Source organism: Eriocheir sinensis, chromosome 40, assembly GCF_024679095.1.
Source record: "Eriocheir sinensis breed Jianghai 21 chromosome 40, ASM2467909v1, whole genome shotgun sequence".
In the NCBI taxonomy this organism is placed as follows: Eukaryota; Metazoa; Arthropoda; class Malacostraca; order Decapoda; family Varunidae; genus Eriocheir; species Eriocheir sinensis.
Window position 1 is genome coordinate 10,872,314 of NC_066548.1, and position 21,154 is coordinate 10,893,467.

The window sequence follows — 21,154 nt, forward strand, 5'->3', positions numbered from 1 at the left end:
AAAACAATATCTCAGTCATACACCATTTTCACCAGTTACTCTCATTGATTCATTCCCATGTTAAAAGTAAATACCTTCATGAAATGCTTTTCATCAAAACTCAGTTCTAAAAAGCATAAAAATACAAGTTCCTGAAACATTTTTTTCCACAAGTCACAAGGCTTAAAATAATGAATAAAAAAAAATATCCAATGAAGGTGAATAACTTCATTCTGCTTTTTCCTTACAAATGGCTGTAAAATACTGATATCGCAAAGTATAAATTTTCTTTAAGATAAAAGTACAAATGAAAAAAAGAACAGCAAAACAAACCTGCAACACTTTGCCAATAACAAAAATATAACAGAAATGGAGACATCATTATACAACAGGTCTCAACATTCTTATGATGTCAAAATCAGCTTTAAAAATAAAGCAATAGCAAGCTAAAAGAAGGCTGCAAACATCCATGTATTACCTTAGGTTCCCGTATCTCTGGTCTCTGCATGGTGTGATGATAGTAGTGTGGTGCATGTCTCGGTCCACAGTCTCTCCTCCCTAAACAAGGAAAATAAACTTTATTAATTCTAATCAATGGGTTCAGTGCCATCAAATGCAGCAGTTACTGTGGTATAAGTTAATGTGGTATGACTGTGTCTGAGAAGGCAGGAAAGTTTTAGAGAAGAAACTAGTTGGAGTAACATGCAACAGTAATGAGGAATAAATAGGGTGTAGATAGTAAGAGTCTTTAGATCAAAATTTTTGCAGTACAATAAATAAAGAAGTACAGGGATTCCTTTCTTCATTGTCCTCTATTTGCAGTTTCACTCGTCACCAATATTTTGTGGAAGCAAGCAAAAAATTTGCCGTTCTTTTGTTGTAGACCAAGGACCTAGGTTTGAGTCCCACCCGATGCATGCTGACAATTCTCAACCATTGTTGAGTGGTGGAAGATTACCCACATGCTGCCCAGATCTTCAATCAATTCTAACTTCAGCGACTTCGTTCAAGTGGAGCACTGGGAGGCAGCATGGGCCAAGCAAGAGTCATACATTAAGGCAACCACTATAAATGAAATTCACTTGCGTCACTAAGGGGTTGGGGTCTCAAGGCTTTCCTGCCAACAGTCATCAGTTCACAGTCATATAAACAAGAGTTAGTGATATACGGCTTATGGCTTATGAGACACTATGGCCTCCTCCCTCCCTTCACAACCACTGTGGCAACACAACACAAGTTCAGGCAGTTGGAAAGGAGCTAACATGAAACCCAAGGTATGGTTTCTCTAGCACAACAACTGAGGATATTTAACCTATAGAAGGTCATCCATGTAAAATTATGTAAAATCAAAGGTTACTATTTGCGGTCAATCATGTAAAGTTATGTTTGTCACTTTCAAGCTTCCTACATATTTGAAAATTCATCTAAGTATAGTACAGCAACACCTCGGTTTGCAAGTTCCTTAGTTTACAAGCGTTTTGATTTAAGAGCAAAAGTTTTCACTAAAGATGCCTTGGTTTATGAGCGGTGACTTGGTGTGCGAGAATCCAGTTTGTACAAGTCGAAGACGCAAGCGTGGGTTCCCTCAGTTCACCGCAAAACAAGAGCACTCAGAGCGGAAAACAATGGGAATGGGGTCTCAAGTTCCTGTCACACTGGACCTTTTTCCTCTAACTGCATTGGAGGTTGGTGCAACCGGCAACTCCAACTTTTCTGGGTGTGCGTTACACACGACCAAGGTTGGTTGCCCGTATCCACAACGTAAACAAACCAGTCGCTCTGTATCCACATGGCACCGTCTGCAAAGGTTTGGGCTGTTGAGGCTTGTGCTGCTGTTACTCAAATTATGGCCTTGTTGTTACAGTTGAGTAGAAGGAAGAACCGGTTGTGGGTAAGATCATGGCTTCCAAGACGGGAGGACAGTAGTGTTTGCCCAAACCGCAGTTGCTTCTAGCTCCAACAGTTGGAGGAAAATACCCAATGTGACACTGCCTTCTGCCCACATTGTACACTCACAGAGGAAGCACCAGCACACTCGTGTTCGCTTACGTTTTTGCTCTAGTGTGCGATCTTTGTGTTTTCAGCACTACGTTATTAATATTTTATTTGAATTTTGTACTAAATCATTTATATTATTCAAAGTTATACTATTATACCAGATCATATGTATCATTTATCACTGCTATTTGTTAGTAAAATTACTTTTATTTTGTATAAAATAACATGTTAAAATGATTTTACTTATTATTTTTTGGGACATGGAACAAATAACGGGATTCACATTATTTTAAATGGGTAAATTCGATTTGATTTATGAGTTTTTTGGCTTGCAAGCAAAATTTTGGAACGAATTAAACTCGTATACCGAGGTATGACTAATTACCGTATTTCCCGCCATATAAGACAAACCGGAGTATAAGACGCACCTATAATTTGGCAAGTTATATTTAGAAAAAAATTAAAACTCAACATTTTCCATGAACTTAATGTATATGCAGTATTACATTTGGCCACCTTCCTTACTATTATAACTATAGTACCGTATGTTGCTTTTTGCCCTTCTCTATGTTCAAAGTGTTCCACTGTTGGTTGAAGAGTTAGTGCTCTTACCCCAAGCAGCTGTGACTTTGAAATGGTAAGCAAAAGGGTTGGTTGGTAGATTCACTCACTACACAGTGTACTGGCGGTAACTTTCCCGGAGCTACTGAGGGAACTAGTCACACGAGGATGCTACATTCGATGGGCAATCTTGGTGTTGATCTTGGCTTTCAGGGACCATATACCTACTTTCAAGTAGAAATAAATGTTGATTAATTTCTGTCAATCAAATTTTTTAATATAGTTATTTTTACAATGAGAAACAAAAATGCATTTACAATAAACACTTTAGTCATCCATGGATAACCATTCTTTTTCTATTGCATCACACTGTTCATTACTGAAAGCAATCAAAATTTGTAACTTCGGCATATACCGCGCATGGGTAACTTTTTGGGCATTTTCCGGGAGAAAAAAGTGAGCGCTACACACAAAATACGGTATATTTCATTCTGGGGACATCTATAAACTATTGTGTCAAACGGAGGTGTTTTGGGTGTTGGTTTCGTACCAGTAACAATAACCCCTAGGCCTACCAAAACAGAACCATCGGGGAATAAGACACAGGGTGATTTTTTTACTCTTCTTTTTTGAAAAAAAGTGCGTCTTATATGGTGGGAAATACGGTATGTTCCTCAAAGTGTCTAGCATCTTATCCTATAGTTTCCTGCCATTGGGACACACAAGACCTACTGTCAACAACTGACATCTTCCATCAGTCACGATGATCAGTAACGATGTCCACCGCACACACTTGTTTGCTCAATCCCTCATAATTTGAAGACAAATTATTTTGTGGTGAAGATATTATCAACCAAGAGCACCATAGCAACATCGATATCAGTGTTGATGATACTGATGCTGACCCTGATTATGTGTTTGGTCAGCAAATAGAGAAGAGGATGAGACAGATGAGGAAGAATACTTTCCTCTTCCTGCCTCCAGTGCAGAATGGACCGTATTGGCTATCCGGCAGCACCTCGGAGAAAGTACTGTTTTGACTTAGCTCGGTTCCTTTTTTCTATTTCAGGAAAAATTAATACTGGCTGTCATTTTGAGCCACATGTCTAAATGTGGTACCTACTGATAGAAAAAAAATGTATTTACCCTTTGCTAGTAAGGTTTTAAGGTTTGCGTCTGTGTGTGGTGTGTGTGACCATTGAGGGGCGAATGTGCCGCGGGCCGCAGTCTCCTGAGCGACCCAAACAGGAAAAACACAGCTGGGAGGTTTCGTATTTTTTTCGTCCAGGGCTTTATTTTGCTTTCCAGCAGCTTAAGAATGATTTAACTTGCTATTAAATAATTGTTAGTTTAACCCTGCATTAGTCCCCTGTGGTGTTTTGCCACCCCATTTTTGCTTAAGTGGTGCTCGTAATTCCTAGTTGGCAAGTTATTTCTTTTTCTCCTTCCAAGTACTCTTCTGACTCATCGAGGGTGTATCACAGGTAGAGTGGCACAGTTGTGGCTCAGTTTTCTTGGGAGGTAGACATCGCTTTGGCCTTCTGGGGTGTTCAGTCACCCCACCAGACTAACGGAGGTATCTTTTTATGATTTATGTATTTTGCATATTATGTTAATTTTTTAATGCTGATAGTTACTATAGATATTACAAAATCACAAAAACTGGTGTATCCTGTGGGTATTTTCAAAATAAATGTGACCTAAATCAGTGTTTTTGTAATTTTTCATTAGTTTTAGTATTTATTTTATTGCATTATTTTATATTAATTTCAACCAGCTACAAGTGATTCAAACTGTTCAGCAGGGATTGTAGATATATCCTGAACCAGCAGTATGACCATATTTTACATAATGATAACGCTATAAACATTTTTGTATTGGGGTGTGTAAATACCCCAGGGGACTAACCATGTTTGGAAACACCAGCAGACTAACGCAGGGTTAAGTACCTGTAGCTATTTTGACTTCTGGTCATAAGATAAGTGATTTACAGACGCCAGAGGGTGTCTGTAAATCACTTAAGACCAGAAGTCAAAATAGCTACTAACAATTATTTAACAGCAAGTTAAATCATTCTTAAGCTGCTGGAGAGCAAAATAAATCCCTGGGCAAAATAAACGAAACCTCCCAGCTGTGTTTTTCCTGTTTGGGCCGCTCAGGAGACTACGGCCTGAGGCACATTAGCCCCTCAGTGGTCACCACAGACTTACATACTAGACTGCTCGTCCCCTATCTCCCTGTATTGTGCTGAGTGAAGCCGGCCTGGGGCCGTGGGTGTGCCCAGTTTATCCAAAACCGACTTCACACACCTCACTCTCACCCTGTTTCCTGACCCCAACATTCATTTTTAAGAAAAACTGAGACCACCATCATCTTCCTGAGAAAATTCTGCATCACACTAGCATAAAATTGCATCAATAATATAAAAATACACATATGAAAATCAAAGTTAAATGACGTACGGAGTACACATTTTCTTGCACTTATTTCCCTTCAACTCCTTAGTACTAAGCTGGTTTTCGTTGCATCACTTTTATAAGTTCAGATCCTAAATCTGCATGCTATTCTTATTCTGATGGTGTAAGGTACGTCCCGAGGTAAAAATATACATATGGTCAAAATCACCTCCGAACATAGGCCGCGCCGTGACAACGGAGTGTCAATCCGAGCATCCTGTCAATAGCCTACTGTTATAATCATATTTCATATTGCTGGCAATGATACACTATGTTTTGACCTCGTGACACCTGAAATTCTGTTGAAACAAGCAGATTTTAGAGTAAATATGGAGCACAACGGGCTTCTTTGTTTCAAAACCCATCTTTTCCCTCTCTCTCTCTCCTACTTCCTTGGAAAGTTTCGTTTAGTCGGCGCAACATCTGTGGTCATATGTCGGAGAGAGACAGGAGGGGAAGGAATTATAGGAGAAGGGAACAGATCACAGGAGACGGGACACAACCCCCGATTAATACCTGGTACCCATTCTCTGCTGGGTGGACAGAGGCGTAGGGTACCGGAAAAGCCGCCCAAATTTTTCCACTCCACCCGGGAATCGAACCCAGGCTCTCTCGGTTGTGAGCCGAGTGTGCTAACCACTGCACCACGATGCCCCCCTCCTACTTCCTTCTTTTCTCCCTCTCTCTCTTCCTTCTTTCCTTCACATGTCATGAGAAACCCATGTACATATATATGGCTACACAAACATCCCGTTAACTCTATTTACACAGGGAAAAATACCATTACAACTGTAGCACATTTCTGGCCATTACAAGTTAACAGAAGTTTATTACTGGTAAGCTGGAATCCCTCCCTACAGCCAGGGCCCGGCCTACAGAGAGAGCAGCGAGTCTGAGTAAACAAATGCAGAGGCAAATGAACACCGTCACGGCGCGACTTATGTTCGGAGGTGATTTTGACGCTATATATATTTTTACCTCAGGACGTACCCTACACCATCAGAATCAGAAAAAGCATGCAGATTTAGGATCTGGGCTTATAAAACGGCATCAGGTACACACAATAGGTAAATATTCATTCATTCATCTTTGACGATGAATGAATATTTACAGTAAACCCTCAGTTATCCGGGTGCACCGTATCCGACCTCGCCCGTATCCGGGAGTTTTCAAAAATGTGATTTTTTGTCCAAAATATATGAAAAATTGTTGTGCGCCACCAAAAGTTGTTCAAATTGCCCGTGCGATGCCTCTAAGCTCTGCCCGGGCGGCGTACCGCACCACTAAGGTAAAGAGATTCTCTTTACCTTGCGTACGGTTTCCAATAGTACGGTTTCGGTTTTATACGGATTGTCATGGAAGAATTTTTTTAGGATTTTTAAATTTCCCGCTCATCGCACCAAGTAGCCATGGCGTGAGTGGCAACACTGTTCTACCAAAACACTTGCTGAAAGCACCCCAAAGCGTTCGAGAAAGGTGTTCACCTTGCACAAGAATTCAGATTTCGGAGAAGTTACGTTTTGGGATGAGTTACATTGAGGTAGGGAGAGCATACCACGTGAATGAGAGCAGTGTTCGTTGTATCAATCATAGTGCAAAAGAAATTCTTGCCGCAGTAACTGCCAATGCTCCAAGAGTGGAAATAAAGACCGTCCTTTTACGAAGCCTCATCGTTGCTATGGTAACGGCGTCTCACTCGCAGAAAAATGACATACGCTGATCTTCCTGGTGACGTTTAACATGCACTAGCTGTCCTGGCTGACAAACTCCTTACAACAGAAGATGAAAAGGAAGCTGCAGTGGTTATGGTGGCACAGAGAGGTGGAATGCAATGGAAACACTTATATGTGTTTATTTGGGCCACCATGTTTGCTGATGACGTCATCACACCACGAAGGCGCTCCACCTCTCAAAGCCGGGAGCCAGCGGACATGCCGAGTTGGCAACTCATGCTACCGCGTCACACATTTGAGAGCACTCGGGATGTTCCAAGAGTCCCGATTCCCACTTTCAAACACAGCAAATGAGTGTTTCTAGGGGGGGCACTAATTTTATACGGATTTTTGAATAGTGCGGGGGTCCTGGGTCCCTAACCCCCGTACTATTTGAGGGACGACTGTATATATATTTATAGGTCAGGTGTACAAGCGTTAATTACCCCGTTAGGAATGACTCTTAACAGAACACCACGTCCTTGGGGCCATGGCGGGTGCTGACCAGAGCCCCACAAAGCCCCGACAATTTTTCTTACGTTGTCACTAATTATCGTTTACAAGAGACACCACAACGCCCACACATTCACTGTGGATGGGGAAAGGCTTGCCTACACTAGCGTTAGCGTAGATAATGTAATATTGCAGAAAACAAGGTAAAACATTCTTGGGGCGGCGGGGCAAGGAGTTTGACGTAACCCATAACATTTTTTTTTTTTTTTTCGTTGCTGCCTATTGCGCCAGTAGGCTTCTTCCCAGTGGGGCCTGACGGTCGGCCCAGCCCGTTCTGGCGCAGGCGAGTGTTTATAGTGGCGCCATCTTGCATTGGCTCATGCTGCCCTCCCGGAGCTCATCTTTAATCCTAGAATCTAGAGTCCGGGTTGATAGGTGGTCTTCTGGACAGCATGTGGGCAGTTTTAAGCCATTCGGCGGTGGCTGAAAGATCCCAGCTTGGTGGCAAAGGGCAGGGATTGAACTCGCGTCCTCCTGAACGCGGCGCCGTCACTCTGTCAACTCAGCCACCGCCTCCCCTACGGCAATAATACATCCTTCCTGCACTCGTTTCATATATCCACGTAAAGGGCTGATGTGGGCGTACGGATGTGAGCTTAATTAGCTCCGTTTGTGAGATAATAGGGATATGTATTCTTAGGGCGAGCGGGGCGGGGTGGCGGCGCCGCGGCTGAAATGTATCCCGTAACATATTTTTCTTTTTTACGGTTATAACATATCGTCCCTGCACTCGTTTCATATATATACATATGCACGGGCATGGAAGGCTGTCGTGGGCTTACGGGTGCGATCTTAAGTAGCTTCGTTTGTGCTGATGATATATTAAATGCGGTACGCGAAAGCTGGGTTTTCGGGTCCGTAGACTTAACCAACACCATATCCAGGTTTTTCCCATATCCGGGTGCCCTCGTGGCTCTATTAACCCGAATACCAGAGGGTTTACTATACCTATTTTGGGTTCACAGGGCCTGAGCTAAGCTCAGATAGTCCTGTCTCCTTGTCCATATTTGTTCAACCTTTCCTTCATTTGATGGACACTCCCTGCCTCCACAATCTCCCCCTTTAGACCATAGCACTCATCTACACTTCTGTATGGGAAACTGTACAGAAATGTTCCCTTTTTCAGGTAAATAGGTAAATATAAATAGGTAAATACACACACAGACACACATACATAATAATTGAAGAGTCAATAGGTTTTCTAACATCCACACCATAAGGAAAGCTAAGGATATATCACATATGTTTATACAGGTAGTCCTCGAGTTACAACATATGCGACTTATGACCACTCGCACTTATGATCAAGCCAATAATATTAGTAATACTTGGTTAAGTAATGACTTGACATTTCCAATACCCTGTTGTGGGTAGAGCAGCAGTTTGTTTACACAGTTCCTGCACTTCTTACCCCCTCCTTTTCCCCACCACTGTCCTCATGTCCAAGCCCAGCTGGGCTGAGGTAAGGCAGGAGGGGAGAACATGGGTGCGCTGGGCCAGCCCACCCATGCTTCCCCCTCAGTTGTCTGTGGAACTCAAGCTGTAAGTACTCCTCATGCTACAGTAGCTAGTCACTACTCTTCCAGTTTATAGACCTACTTATGACCAAGCCAATAATGTTAGTAATACTTGGTTAAGTAATGAATTGAAAATTCAAATATTCTGCTGCAGGTAGAGCATTAGTTTGTTTACACAGCACCTCCACGCCTCCCACCCCCACTCCACTGTTGTCGCTGGCCCAACTGGGTTTGTGTAAGGCAGATGGGGGAGGGGGAAGCATCAGTGGGCTGGCCTAGACCACATACGCTTTCCCCTCAGTTGCCTTTGAAACTCTAGCTGTAAGTATACTAGTGACGTTAGTCATTACTAGTTTAAAGGCCTACAGTCTGTTATACAAGCTTATCACTAGATCTGGCAGAAGCCAGTTGACTAGCAAAATGGCATCCACAATAACAGCCAGCCTCACAATATTCCTGTAGCAGCTCTTATAAGTGACTGTTAACTGGAAACATCAATCATGCAGCATAGGTGACACTGACTACTCATATTACTGACATGACCTTTGTTCACACTATCCCCCTGCCAATACAGCTCCCAGAACAACAACTTGGTGAAGTGTTTGGCTAACGGCACCATCATGGCAAAAATTGGTAGCTCAATATCATAATGTTGCACATTGTTGCATGGCTAAAGGATCAATCGAATGAAGGCTGAGGTGAGGTTAACGCACGAGGACAGAGCCAGGTTTAAGGGGGGGAGGATAGAAGGCATGGGAACACTGCTCTATCCTCAGCGGGACATTTGAATAATATTTTATATTACTGTATTTTTTTTTTCTTTTTTTTTTTTGTAAATTTAGACTTACAACTGGCCTGTCAGTCCTGATCACCATTGTAATCGAGGACTACCTGTACATCCGAGCAACCACAAGAGACCAGCAGAATATAATGGCAACAATGAGAAATAAATTTCCCTAAATTGAGTGTGTCTAGTGCCACTACTCTGTCAACAAGGCTCTCATAGAGTAGATTGAATCACATACCTAAGGACATGCCTGAAAACAGGGTTTGAAAGTATATAATGATCAAAATGGCACCAAAAATACACTGAGCTTCACTTGAAGAAAAAAAAATATTGGATAAATAAGGCATACATAATATGAATGATATTCGATACATTAAACAAATAATTAAAAGGGAACACAGTTTTAAGATCTCAGTTGAGACATATATCATTAAGTTTTTGAGCAATGATTTCTTGCAGCGCTTAACGAAGTAAATAATAGGGCACATGTAAGTCCTATCTCCATGACTACAGATGGACAAAATATGGTGCTATGAAATACAAGCAAGCTTTTACTTTGTTATCATAATGAAAAAAAAAAAAATGTACTTTTAACATAAGGACAAAAACAAACCTGAGGGAAATGGCTTATAACGCAGGAAGCCGTCCTTAGTGCCGTTCAAGAAGTACTGAACAGACTCCTTGAACTTGGCCACTCGTGGGTCACTCACAGAGCCAAAGACTTGTGCTCCAATCGTCAGAAGGTTATTTACATCACAACGATTCACTATGAATTTGACTACAGCACGTATGACATCTTCCTGTGGTGTCTGTTGAATAATAAAAGAGTTAAGTTATATATAAAAAAATTGTAGCCAACAATGATTTTTTTTATTTGCATGGTAAGTTATTTAATCAAATAATTTCAACAAGTAAAGTCCCCCTCACTATTATATGATGCCTCTGTTTATTAATATATATATATATATATATATATATATATATATATATATATATATATATATATATATATATATATATATATATATATATATATATATATATATACCATATTTCCCGCCATATAAGACACTTTTTTTCAAAAAAGAAGATTTGAAAAATCACCCTGCGTCTTATACGCCGATGGTTAGGTTTTGTTAGGCCTAGGGGTTATTGTTACTGGTACGAAACCAACACCCAAAACACCTCCATTTGACACAATAGTTCCCAGATGTCTCCAGGATGAAATATACTGTATTTTGCAGTTTGTAAAGCAAACTTTTTTCACTCAGAAAATGCCAAAAAGTTACCCTGCGCGGTACATGCCGAAGGTACAAATTTTGATTGATCTAATTAAATAATGAATAAAGTGATGCAATAGAAAAGGAAAGTGTGAATATGCAGGAGAGGAGGAGGAGATAACCATACAGGTCACAAGAAGAAGAAGACGCACCACACGTGGGAGCCGAGGTGCGGCGTGAACACGAAACAATACACAACACCACCGCGGCGCACCAGTCACCAGTGTGCTGGGTACCTTGACGCCAAGTTGGCGGTGATGGTTAAAGCAACTATTACACAGGAACAATATTGGTGGAGCAGGGTGCTGCCTGGCATGACTGTTCGCCGATCGTGGGGCGGACTTGGGCGGAGTAGTCTGGAGGTATTTCTGCTGTGCAGCGGCCCGGTCAGCTGACGTTTTCTGTGATACGTGTTCGAAAGAACGGATATCCGTGGATGACTAAAGTGTTTATCGTAAACGCATTTTTGTTTCTCATTGTTAAAATATCTATATTAAAACATAATGTGATTGACACAAATTAATCAACATCTATTTCTACTTGAGAGTAGGTCTACAGCCCCTGAAAGTCAAGATCAAGACCAAGATTGCCCATCGAACGTAGCATCCCCGTGTGATTAGTTCCCTAAGTAGCTCAGCAAAAGTTACCGCCAGTACACTGTGTAGTGAGTGAATCTACCAACCAACCTTTTTGTTTACCATTTCAAAGTCACAGCTGCTTGGGGTAAGAGCACTGTAATTCTTCATCCAACAGTGGAACACTTTGAACACAGAGAAGGGCACAAAGCAACATACGGTATCATATTCATAATTGTAAGTAAAGTGGCCAAATGTAATACTGCATACACATAAGTTCAGGGAAAATGTGGAGTTTTTAATTTTTTTCTAAATATGCCTTGCCAAATTATAGGTGTCATACGCCGGTGCGTCTTATATGGTGGGAAATACAGTATGTATGTATATATGTATATATATATATATATATATATATATATATATATATATATATATATATATATATATATATATATATATATATATATATATATATATATATATATATATATATATATATATATATATATATATATATATATATATATATATATATATATATATATATATATATATATATATATATATATATATATATATATATATATATATGAATATATATATATATATATATATATATATATATATATATATATATATATACATTACAGAGTTTCTTGCACTATACGGAGCGACACATCACCAAGAAGAGTGTGGGTTTGTTCTTTCAATTTCCTGGTTCTAAGGCGAGGAGTGATATCAAGCTATCATCTTAACACGTTCCTGCTTCTATAAAAAAATGTTTTGGTTTCCCTGGTTGTTTCTTAAGGAGTGTGACCGTCCCCTCTCTGCCAGCCTTAAATCAGATGATCAAGTTTCACAATGTTCTAAGCTTCAATCTTTTAAGCTTGCAAATTTCCTTATTACTGTGCCCAGCAATGTAAATATCAGAGATTCCTGGCATTGTTTTGCCACCTGTATGTTTTCCATCCATTATGGAATTCAGCAAAAATAGGCAGAAACACACAAGGATGTAGGGGAAATTTCAGGCTAAATTGTTCAAGGCCAAACTAACTGTCAACCCCTACAAGAAAGAGGGGAGGGAGAGAGACCCTACTTCCCTCATACCAGTGAGTGGAAAAAAAGATGTAAATCACCGCTGGACACATGATTAATGCCTCTTGCATTTTAACCCCGAAAGGACAGTTGGTAGGAATTCCTGGTCGGGCGGAGAGAGGCAGAAAGTCAGGGTGCGGGAATTCCTGTCTTCTGCTTTCCCACCAAGATTTGTACTTCCCAACATCTTATCTCTGCCATGCTGCAACTAAAGAACTTCTAGTTTCTTTCATCATGTACATGAAAGATTGATGGTGTAAAAGCACTATGAACTATTGGGTTTTGGTCTGAAATTGACACACAGGGCTGGCTGAAGGACGTCATCCGTGGGGCTGCGACTTGGCGGCCGTGGTCGGGCCCACGGGGTGGCTGAAGGACGCCACCCATGGGGCTGCGACTTGGCGGCCGTGGTTGGGCCCATGGGGTGGCTGAAGGACACCACCCGTGAGGCTGTGACTTGGCGGCTGTGGTCGGGCCCACAGGGTGGCTGAAGGACACCACCCGTGAGGCTGTGACTTGGCGGCTGTGGTCGGGCCCATGGGGTGGCTGAAGGACACCACCCGTGAGGCTGCGACTTGGCGGCCGTGGTTGGGCCCATGGGGTGGCTGAAGGACACCACCCGTGAGGCTGTGACTTGGCGGCCGTGGTTGGGCCCATGGGGTGGCTGAAGGACACCACCCGTGAGGCTGTGACTTGGCGGCTGTGGTCGGGCCCATGGGGTGGCTGAAGGACACCACCCGTGAGGCTGTGACTTGGCGGCCGTGGTCGGGCCCATGGGGTGGCTGAAGGACACCACCCATGGGGCTGCGACTTGGCAGCCGTGGTAGGGCCCACGGCAACGGGGTGGCTGAAGGACGCCACCCGTGGGGCTGCGGCTTGGCGGCAGTGGTCAGGCCCACGGGCTAGCTGAAGGACGCCACCCATGAGGCTGCGACTTGGCGGCCATGGTCGGGCGCACGAGATGGCTGTACGCCACCTGTGGGGCTGCGAATTGGCATAAGACCACCCGAGCCACGCCGGGCCCATGGGCTGGCGGTAACCCCACCCATGGGGCTGCGCCCTGCTGGCTGTTTGGCGCCGCCTGTAGAGCTGTGGCTTGGCTGTGGTGGTTGGGTCCACGGGTGGGCTGCAAGGCGGCACCCGCGGGGTTGTGACCTGATTGTGGCGTTGGCGTTTTGGCTCATGGGACGCCGGCACTCCTCCCAGCCGACCGTCATGTGGCAGTCACTCTTGTCTTATTTCTTCTTTCAGGTTTCTGAGCTGTGCCCCCACCCCTAGCCTCGGGCACAAGAGACACGGCCCCGTGGCGCGCTGCATCGCCCCTCCCACCACGCCGGCTCATCCGAGGTCGGGGCTGCGTCTTCACGCTTCCTGTCCCTCCTGCGGTGCCCCGGGTTCGTGTTTGCCTGGGTTCCCCTTTCCTGGTGGCCAGGCCCGGGTGCTGTCTCGCTGCTTCTTCATCGTCGCTGGCGGCTGCTTCCTTCTTCTGTGCTGGGCGCCTCTCTACCCCGGGTTTCGTGCGAAGCCCGACAGGGAGAGTGTTACCGCCGAGAGAGAGAGAGAGAGAGAGAGAGAGAGAGAGAGAGAGAGAGAGAGAGAGAAAAATACTATCGCAGCAATGTATCACTTTGAAATGTTATGACATGTTAAAATCCATCAGTCAGTGGGTTATATATTCTATTAGGTGGGGCCTTACACTCATAAACAGGCGCTCTTGTTTTTGCTCACTGTCCTGGCGCCCCTGTTTTGTTCAGTGCCATATAACCATTAGTCAGCGGTTGCATACCCCATTAGGGCGCCCTTGTTTTTGCTCACTGTCCTGGCACCCGTGTTGCTCAGTGCTCTAAGCAAGGCAATTACGAAGGGAAGAGGCAGATGGTGTCACGTATTGGCACGATACACACGTATCGCCCTTTCTGTCAGAGACTGTCCGCGAGACCTATAACACGTGTCTCCATGAGACCTGTAACATGTAAGTCACCTTGTTCTCGTTTCGCATATGTGAATATGTAATGACGGCATCCAGCGTCCTCTGTTCTGTCATTCTGTTGCCATATTATTACCATATTAGTTGACTTTGTTCTTTGTTCTAGTAGACAATAATTGTGCTCCAGGTTTTTGACCGAACAGGATCAAAATAAAGGTTCGTGTCAACGTGAGAGAGAGAGAGAGAGAGAGAGAGAGAGCGAGAGAGAGAGAGAGAGAGAGAGAGAGAGAGAGAGAGAGAGAGAGAGAGAGAGAGAGAGAGAGAGAGAGAGAGAGAGAGAGAGAGAGAGAGAGAGAGAGAGAGAGCATGATTGTGTAACATGGTTGGTTGACGTCAAGTTAAATATAGACTATTATTTGTGTATGGATAAGTTTTTCTCATTCCTGCCCCAATACTTCCTACTGTTTTCTCGTAGTGAGTTTTGATCACATCTGAGACGCTCTACAAAGAAGGCTCTACATCCTGCTACATTAAAAGTAAGGCCATGTGTAGTGCGGTGACTATGCCTAATGAACGAGCCTCCCATAACCTATTTAGCCAGTGGGGTACCTCTTTGGCCGACTCGGTAAGGAGTGGCTCTCCCGTCACGCTGGTCGCGGGTTCAATCTCAGGCAGCCGGCAAATACCCTCACCTTGTCTTGCTTAATTTCTCGTGTGTTTTGATACACAGAGGGCGTGTTGGGAAATAGAGGAAATAGAAAAATATGCTCTCGGGGCATGACAGTGGTGGCATAGTGGTGGGCATCCTCTCCTGCAGTTCTGTTGAGTTTCCCCGAAGGGGTAACAGGTAGGATGGCCCATGCTCTGAGGGTAATAGAAAATGGAAAGTGTTGGAGGTATGTTTCTATGGGGACATTGTGAAATAGTGCACCTAAATGGGTCACAATCTAAAGGTCTCAACACACAGAAATTAATCTACATAGAGGGGAAGTCGTGTAGTGCGGCGACTATGCCTGATGAACGAGCCTCCCATAACCCACTTAGCCAGTGGGGTACCTCTTTGGCCAACTCGGTAAGGAGTGGCTCTCCCGTCACGCTGGTCGTGGGTTCAATCCCAGGCAGCCGCCGAATTCCCTCACCTTGTCTTGATTAATTTCTCGTGTGTTTTGATACACACAGAGGACGTGTAGGAAAATAGAAAAAGGGTAATAAACTCCCGTGGCATGACACATGGTCAATATATAATGAATATTATACAGAGGAAGTGTGAGGGATCAAGGCGGGTGTGGAACATTTCTTCTCAGCTTCTACGGAATAAAGACAAGGAAATGTTGGTGTTTTTTCTATGAAAACCTGTACATACATCCTTAGTGCATATACTGCAGCAGTTGAATAACTAAAATCATATGTATGTGGAAGAAATAAGGCAGACAAGCTCATTTACTTCGACGACCTGGGAGCGAGAAATCCAATGTTTTAGTGGAATTGCTTACCGGCTAAGCTCTGCTCACCCCTACCCCCCATGCTTTACCCAACAGTGAAGAGCAGCCCGCTGAGTGCCACTTCATGTATTATTCCTCCAAGCCCCCACCTCATGAACCTATGATGCCCTCAAGCCTCCCCAAAAGATCTGCCAAACTTACAGGCTTGCATAATTATGCACATCAAGACAGTTTTGTTTTTTGAAAATATCAAAATGTTATTTCCCATAAATTTACCCATGAATCACTGCATGAAGACTATTTATTGGCTCTGGAACACAACACTGGTCTTCACAGGACAGTTCTCAGTATTATTCAAGAACATAACCCGTCTCACAGCAAATAACACCTTGGTGCTGTATGAAGTATTTTGTGTCCATACAACACACTGCTGTATTACTTTTCTATTGCAAATAGATGGGAGATCGAGGGGGGCGAAGCACCCCCGTTAGGTTGGTTACGGTTAGGTTTGATTAGTTTAAATTTATTCGGCATGCAGTCTGGGGCAGTGGAAATGTGTAACGCATGATGGAACATGGCAGCGGCAGGGGTGGTCCACTGCACCAGCCGGTCAAAGTCACTTACAACAAGTCAAGTCACTCTGCCTTCAAAACTGCGACCAGTACGTGCAGGGGCGGTTTGGGGCGGAGCAGCGGGATGACGTCACTTGATATCAAATACCCACCAGTTCAAGGGTGACTAAAGTTGCAGCCGGGTGTGCACTTTGGATGTGCATGCTCGCATTCTTTCACCGCGTGTTCAGACAAGCCACTGATGAAAAAATATGCCTTTTTATTGTGCTATGCGTGACTGTAATTCCAATGCCTACAAACGGCGGTGTGGGGTGTGAGGGGGGGCAGGTTGAAGTGATTGATTTAAGTTAGTCCGCCTTTCTTCATTTTCTCTATATCCCAGTTTCTACATTCTCAAATTTGGCACCAAGCAGCATCACACATAAGCCACACCTCTGCCATGTCTCCTCCCACAAAGCTGCGTATGACTTGACTTGATGTAAGTGACTTTGCCGCCAGTATTATGAGAAATACCTCCGCAGAAATAAGTCGCTCTGCTGTCCACCACGCATGCACGCTTGGGGAATACACAGCAGGAAAAACATTAATTTGCCTGGTTTTGTTCTAGTTTGTCCACTTGTGATCTTTGTGAGCAGTGAGTGAAATATGGAAAAATTAAGGTGATACTCTGGAGTTTGGGTAAAAAAATCAACTTTTCAAAAACCTAATAGAAATCTTCTTTAACTGTATAGAAATCCAGTAACACACTGCAAATGCCCCCTCCAAAAATATAAGGGTTGGTAATGGCACTAAAGCTCCATAACTGTAAGCAGGCTCACGATCCACTCCCACAAACTCTGTTACGCTTTTATTATGGGTTATTATCATGCATTTTCGTCTCTGCTTTCATATGAAATACACAAAGCACACATATGGCAACACTCAGATAGAAAGAGAAGAGATAGCCAAGCGGGGGAGGGAAAGGCAGACAGTTACTCAGCGGAGTCAGTGAGGGATTGTCATATAGGAAAGGGACCCACTGCTGGTAAAACAAAACCCCTTTCCAATGAAATGGCATTTCTGATGACCTCCAGCAGTTATGTGTACTTGAGCACTCTGACAAAGGTGCAAGGGTGTGGACCCAAGTCAAAGCAGTTGCAGACATCGGGAGTATTTCTTTTTTTTCTTTTTTCTTTTTTTCTTTTTTTTTTTGCAAGTTGGTCAACCATTCTTGCTGTGCATATCATATTGAGGTGGTCAATAACCTCCACCAAAATCATAGATTTGAGACCAAGAATACAGGAGATATGATTGCGCAAAACTTTAAATGTCCATATCTCCAAACTCTGTTTTTCGTAACTCAAAAAATTGCCGAGAAGCCACCGTAACTCATTTTAGCTTTAAATCTTGGCAACATCTTGGTGATATGGAAGTGAATGAATACTCACCCTCAGAATTCCCAGTTTGTTAAGAATAAAAGAAATATGAAGGCAAAAAGCACAGGAAGCGGGCGAAATTCTGGCACTGTGACATCATGATGAAAAGACAGAATGACATTACTTAACGAAAAGGCGGTTTGGAAAAACTGAGGGTGACCGTCGATTTATATATCTCAAACTATTTACAGCTCATTACTGAAATGGCTCAAGCTAATAATGTAGCCATTACAAGCCTTAGGGTAATAGTAACAATGAATGACATCACACATCATGATGTCATGATCTAGAACATTCATAGTCATACGAAAGAAGGAGAATGTTACTAGGTATGTAACTGTAGCGTTTCAGCCGAAAATTCGCCATACTTTATTTTTAACGATTTTTTTCCTTTTTACCGGATATCACCTAAAGAAAGTTGAACCTCTCTGCGAGCTATTTCACGGCTGCAGCGGTGGATATACAACAGGCATTGAAAAGTCAATCATTTTATTAGTGATTTAATGATTTGCGACAGAAAGTTAGCAGATTATTTCATAACACACTGAAAACTACCAGATAAAAATAGGTTCATCCAACAGTGACATTCTGGAAATTTACCCAGTTCTCTGATGAGGTTTGGGTAAACACTTCTGCCCTTCTGTCTTTTAAGCCATAATCATGCCCACAACCACTTCTCCCTTCCATTTAACTGCAGCAATAAGTCCATAACTTGGGTAACACAGCACAAGCCGCAACAGCACTTACTTTAGCAGACAACGCCAAGTGGATACAGAACGACTATATTGACTCATTAATTGAACAGCTTCAAACTTGGCAACTTGAACCTGTGCTATGCCCTATCACAAACAATACAATCAGTCACTTTCAGACTGAGACTCAAGCTGCTGTTTGTGGCATGTCCTGAAAGGGTCACTTGCTTTTTAAAAGTTCTCATGGCTGTATCCAGTAAGATATTTCTTTCATAATCTGCTATCAAAGGAAATTGGTTGTGCATGATGCAGATGTCAGAACTTTCATAAGTTTTAGAATCATTCAAGGAACTGAATGTTTATATTGAGTGTTCAGCAAGGTTCTCCACCCCAAAGGAATCTATAACCACATGATGTGGTGTTTAGGATTTTACGCCTGGCATTTTAGACAAACAATAGTTAGGGGTTTATATTTTGAGAGTTAAGAGGTTATGCTGGTAAATGCCGTAAATCTAGACAGAACAGCACTGGTCAGTAGTGTTACAAAGACACTATTCTGTTATGAAAAGCTCAAATGATGATAACAAATAAACAATGATACACAGAAACTCTGATCATGTAATATTATGAAATTTTCTAAGGACACAAAATTTGAGTGCTAAATCTAGCAATGCTTCTGACTTTCTAACTTTAATAAAAGCATAATATGTCATTTTCAAAAAGGAACAATAAGTATCCGATTGTCAAGTATGAACATCAGCCTTTTATCCTTATTACTATTTCAAGCTCCAAATTATCAGGCATACTCTTAACTCGTGTAGTATTGAATTAATTAATATGACTCAACAATTAACATCTCCCAACTTACCTGTTGCTTGTCATAGCCTGGAATCAGAGATGCATAAAAATCCTTAAGATCTATTTCTGTCAGCAAATAATTTCCCAGGAGGGCAGCCAGTAAGCAGAAGTAGTTGCGCTGAAGACCCAACCCTCGGGCCACTTCATCTAGGATAAACTCTTTGGTCTCTAGGGAACCCTGTAGTGAAAGAAACATAGGTCACTCTTAAAAAGTAAATTGTGCAGTGAATGTCTAATTGTGCAATGAAAATTACATGATTATTAGTCCCTTTACATTATAGGCTGTACAGCTAACAGAGCTGAGCACTGCAAATGCAAGCCATGGAGTGTTTTATTTTGCTCTGGATAACACTACTAACTAACTATTGGGGAGCATACACACAGGGGCGTGTCGCTTCACTCACTTGTCGCCTACATTCCTGACGAGTCTCTCGAGTATGCTCCCATGCTGCTGCCCTATCCATCTCAAGTCCTTCCTGGTAGGATCAGTCAACTTGCCTTAACCACAAGTTATGTGGGCATCCCTTTGGTTTCCTCCACTCAGGGTTGCCTTGTACAGAAACAACCCCATGAGAAGGATCGACGTCCAGGAGGTGTGCCAAGTGCCCATATAGCCAGAGTTGGCATTCATGAACTAGGCTGGTAACAGGCCTTGATTCAGTTTCACGGAGTAGTCGCTGGTTTGACATGGTCATTTCAACAATACCTCATAATCCTGTGAAGGCACTAGGTGCCAAAGGCATTGGCACGTCTCTCCAAGTCACTATTCAGCGTCCATGTCTCACATCCATACAGTTAGATAGGGAGTAAGTGACTTAGATTCAAATCTTCGTTTGTCTACATAGATATAAAAAACGGGATATACTAATGTCAAGCGAGTTCAAAACACCATGGGCAAGGCCAATCCATCAAGTGTCTTACTGATAAGACCCACCATTGTTATGGAATATGCTACAAAGGGTAGTGAAACTTTTGTTAACCTTAATATTCTCACCACATACATAAACAGACTGAACTGTCATCCAGCAACCTTCCACATGACTGGACATTGGGTTTTGGCCAAGGAGACCTTTAGTCCTAGAGGCTTTGCCTCCTCATGCAGCACTTTGAGAGCCAACACCAGGACTTCCAGCATATCTCTGAAAAGTACAGTATCATTGACCTTGATGTCGCCAACAGATGCTCCGCAACAACTTTGGCCAACGACTTGCCTAATGCTACAGGATCATATTAATATTAAACTAAAATCATTTCATAATCAAGTGGTTAAAATTTTATCCAGTTACTCATCCTCTACAATTACTGTATTTGCTGACATTGAAGATGCACCCCATTTTCAAGTGCTATATTTTGGAAAAAATAAAAATAAAAATATTATATTGATCTTTAACCCTTTCATTGCTAATCGTTCGCAGCGAGATTATCCCCCCAGGCGCACTCGGGCAGCCCAGCGGGGGGAGGGGGGGTCTTTTAAATTCTGTATCTCAAAAACACCATTGGAAAGAGGAGGCCAAGATCTATAAGATTCGGCGAACATACAGGCACGTTCAGTGAGTGACGCTAGTGCTCTCTCTTTTAACCTCTGTATCTCAAAAACTATTCATCACAGCTAAAAAGGAAAAAAAACACCATTGGAAAGAAGAGGTCAAGATCAATAAAATTCGGTTATGTAAGCCTCTCCTGCAAACATACAGGCCCGTTCAAGAAGTGACGCTAGTGCTTGCTCTTTTAACCTCTGTATCTCAAAAAATATTCATCACAACTAAAAAACAAAA

At 42.7% G+C, this 21,154-nt stretch overlaps 1 protein-coding gene across 1 annotated transcript in view; it reads right to left on the bottom strand.

The window, feature by feature from the left end:
- Positions 1 to 21,154, bottom strand: part of LOC127009429 (constitutive coactivator of PPAR-gamma-like protein 1) — a 68,762-nt gene that overhangs the window by 32,087 nt on the left and 15,521 nt on the right. Inside the window, exons 6-7 of the mRNA XM_050882524.1 lie at positions 19,390 to 19,557; positions 458 to 537 (exon numbers count right to left, since the gene is read on the bottom strand). Of these exons, the coding sequence (XP_050738481.1) occupies positions 458 to 537; positions 19,390 to 19,557 (248 nt within the window). The remainder of the gene's footprint in view (positions 1 to 457; positions 538 to 19,389; positions 19,558 to 21,154) is intronic.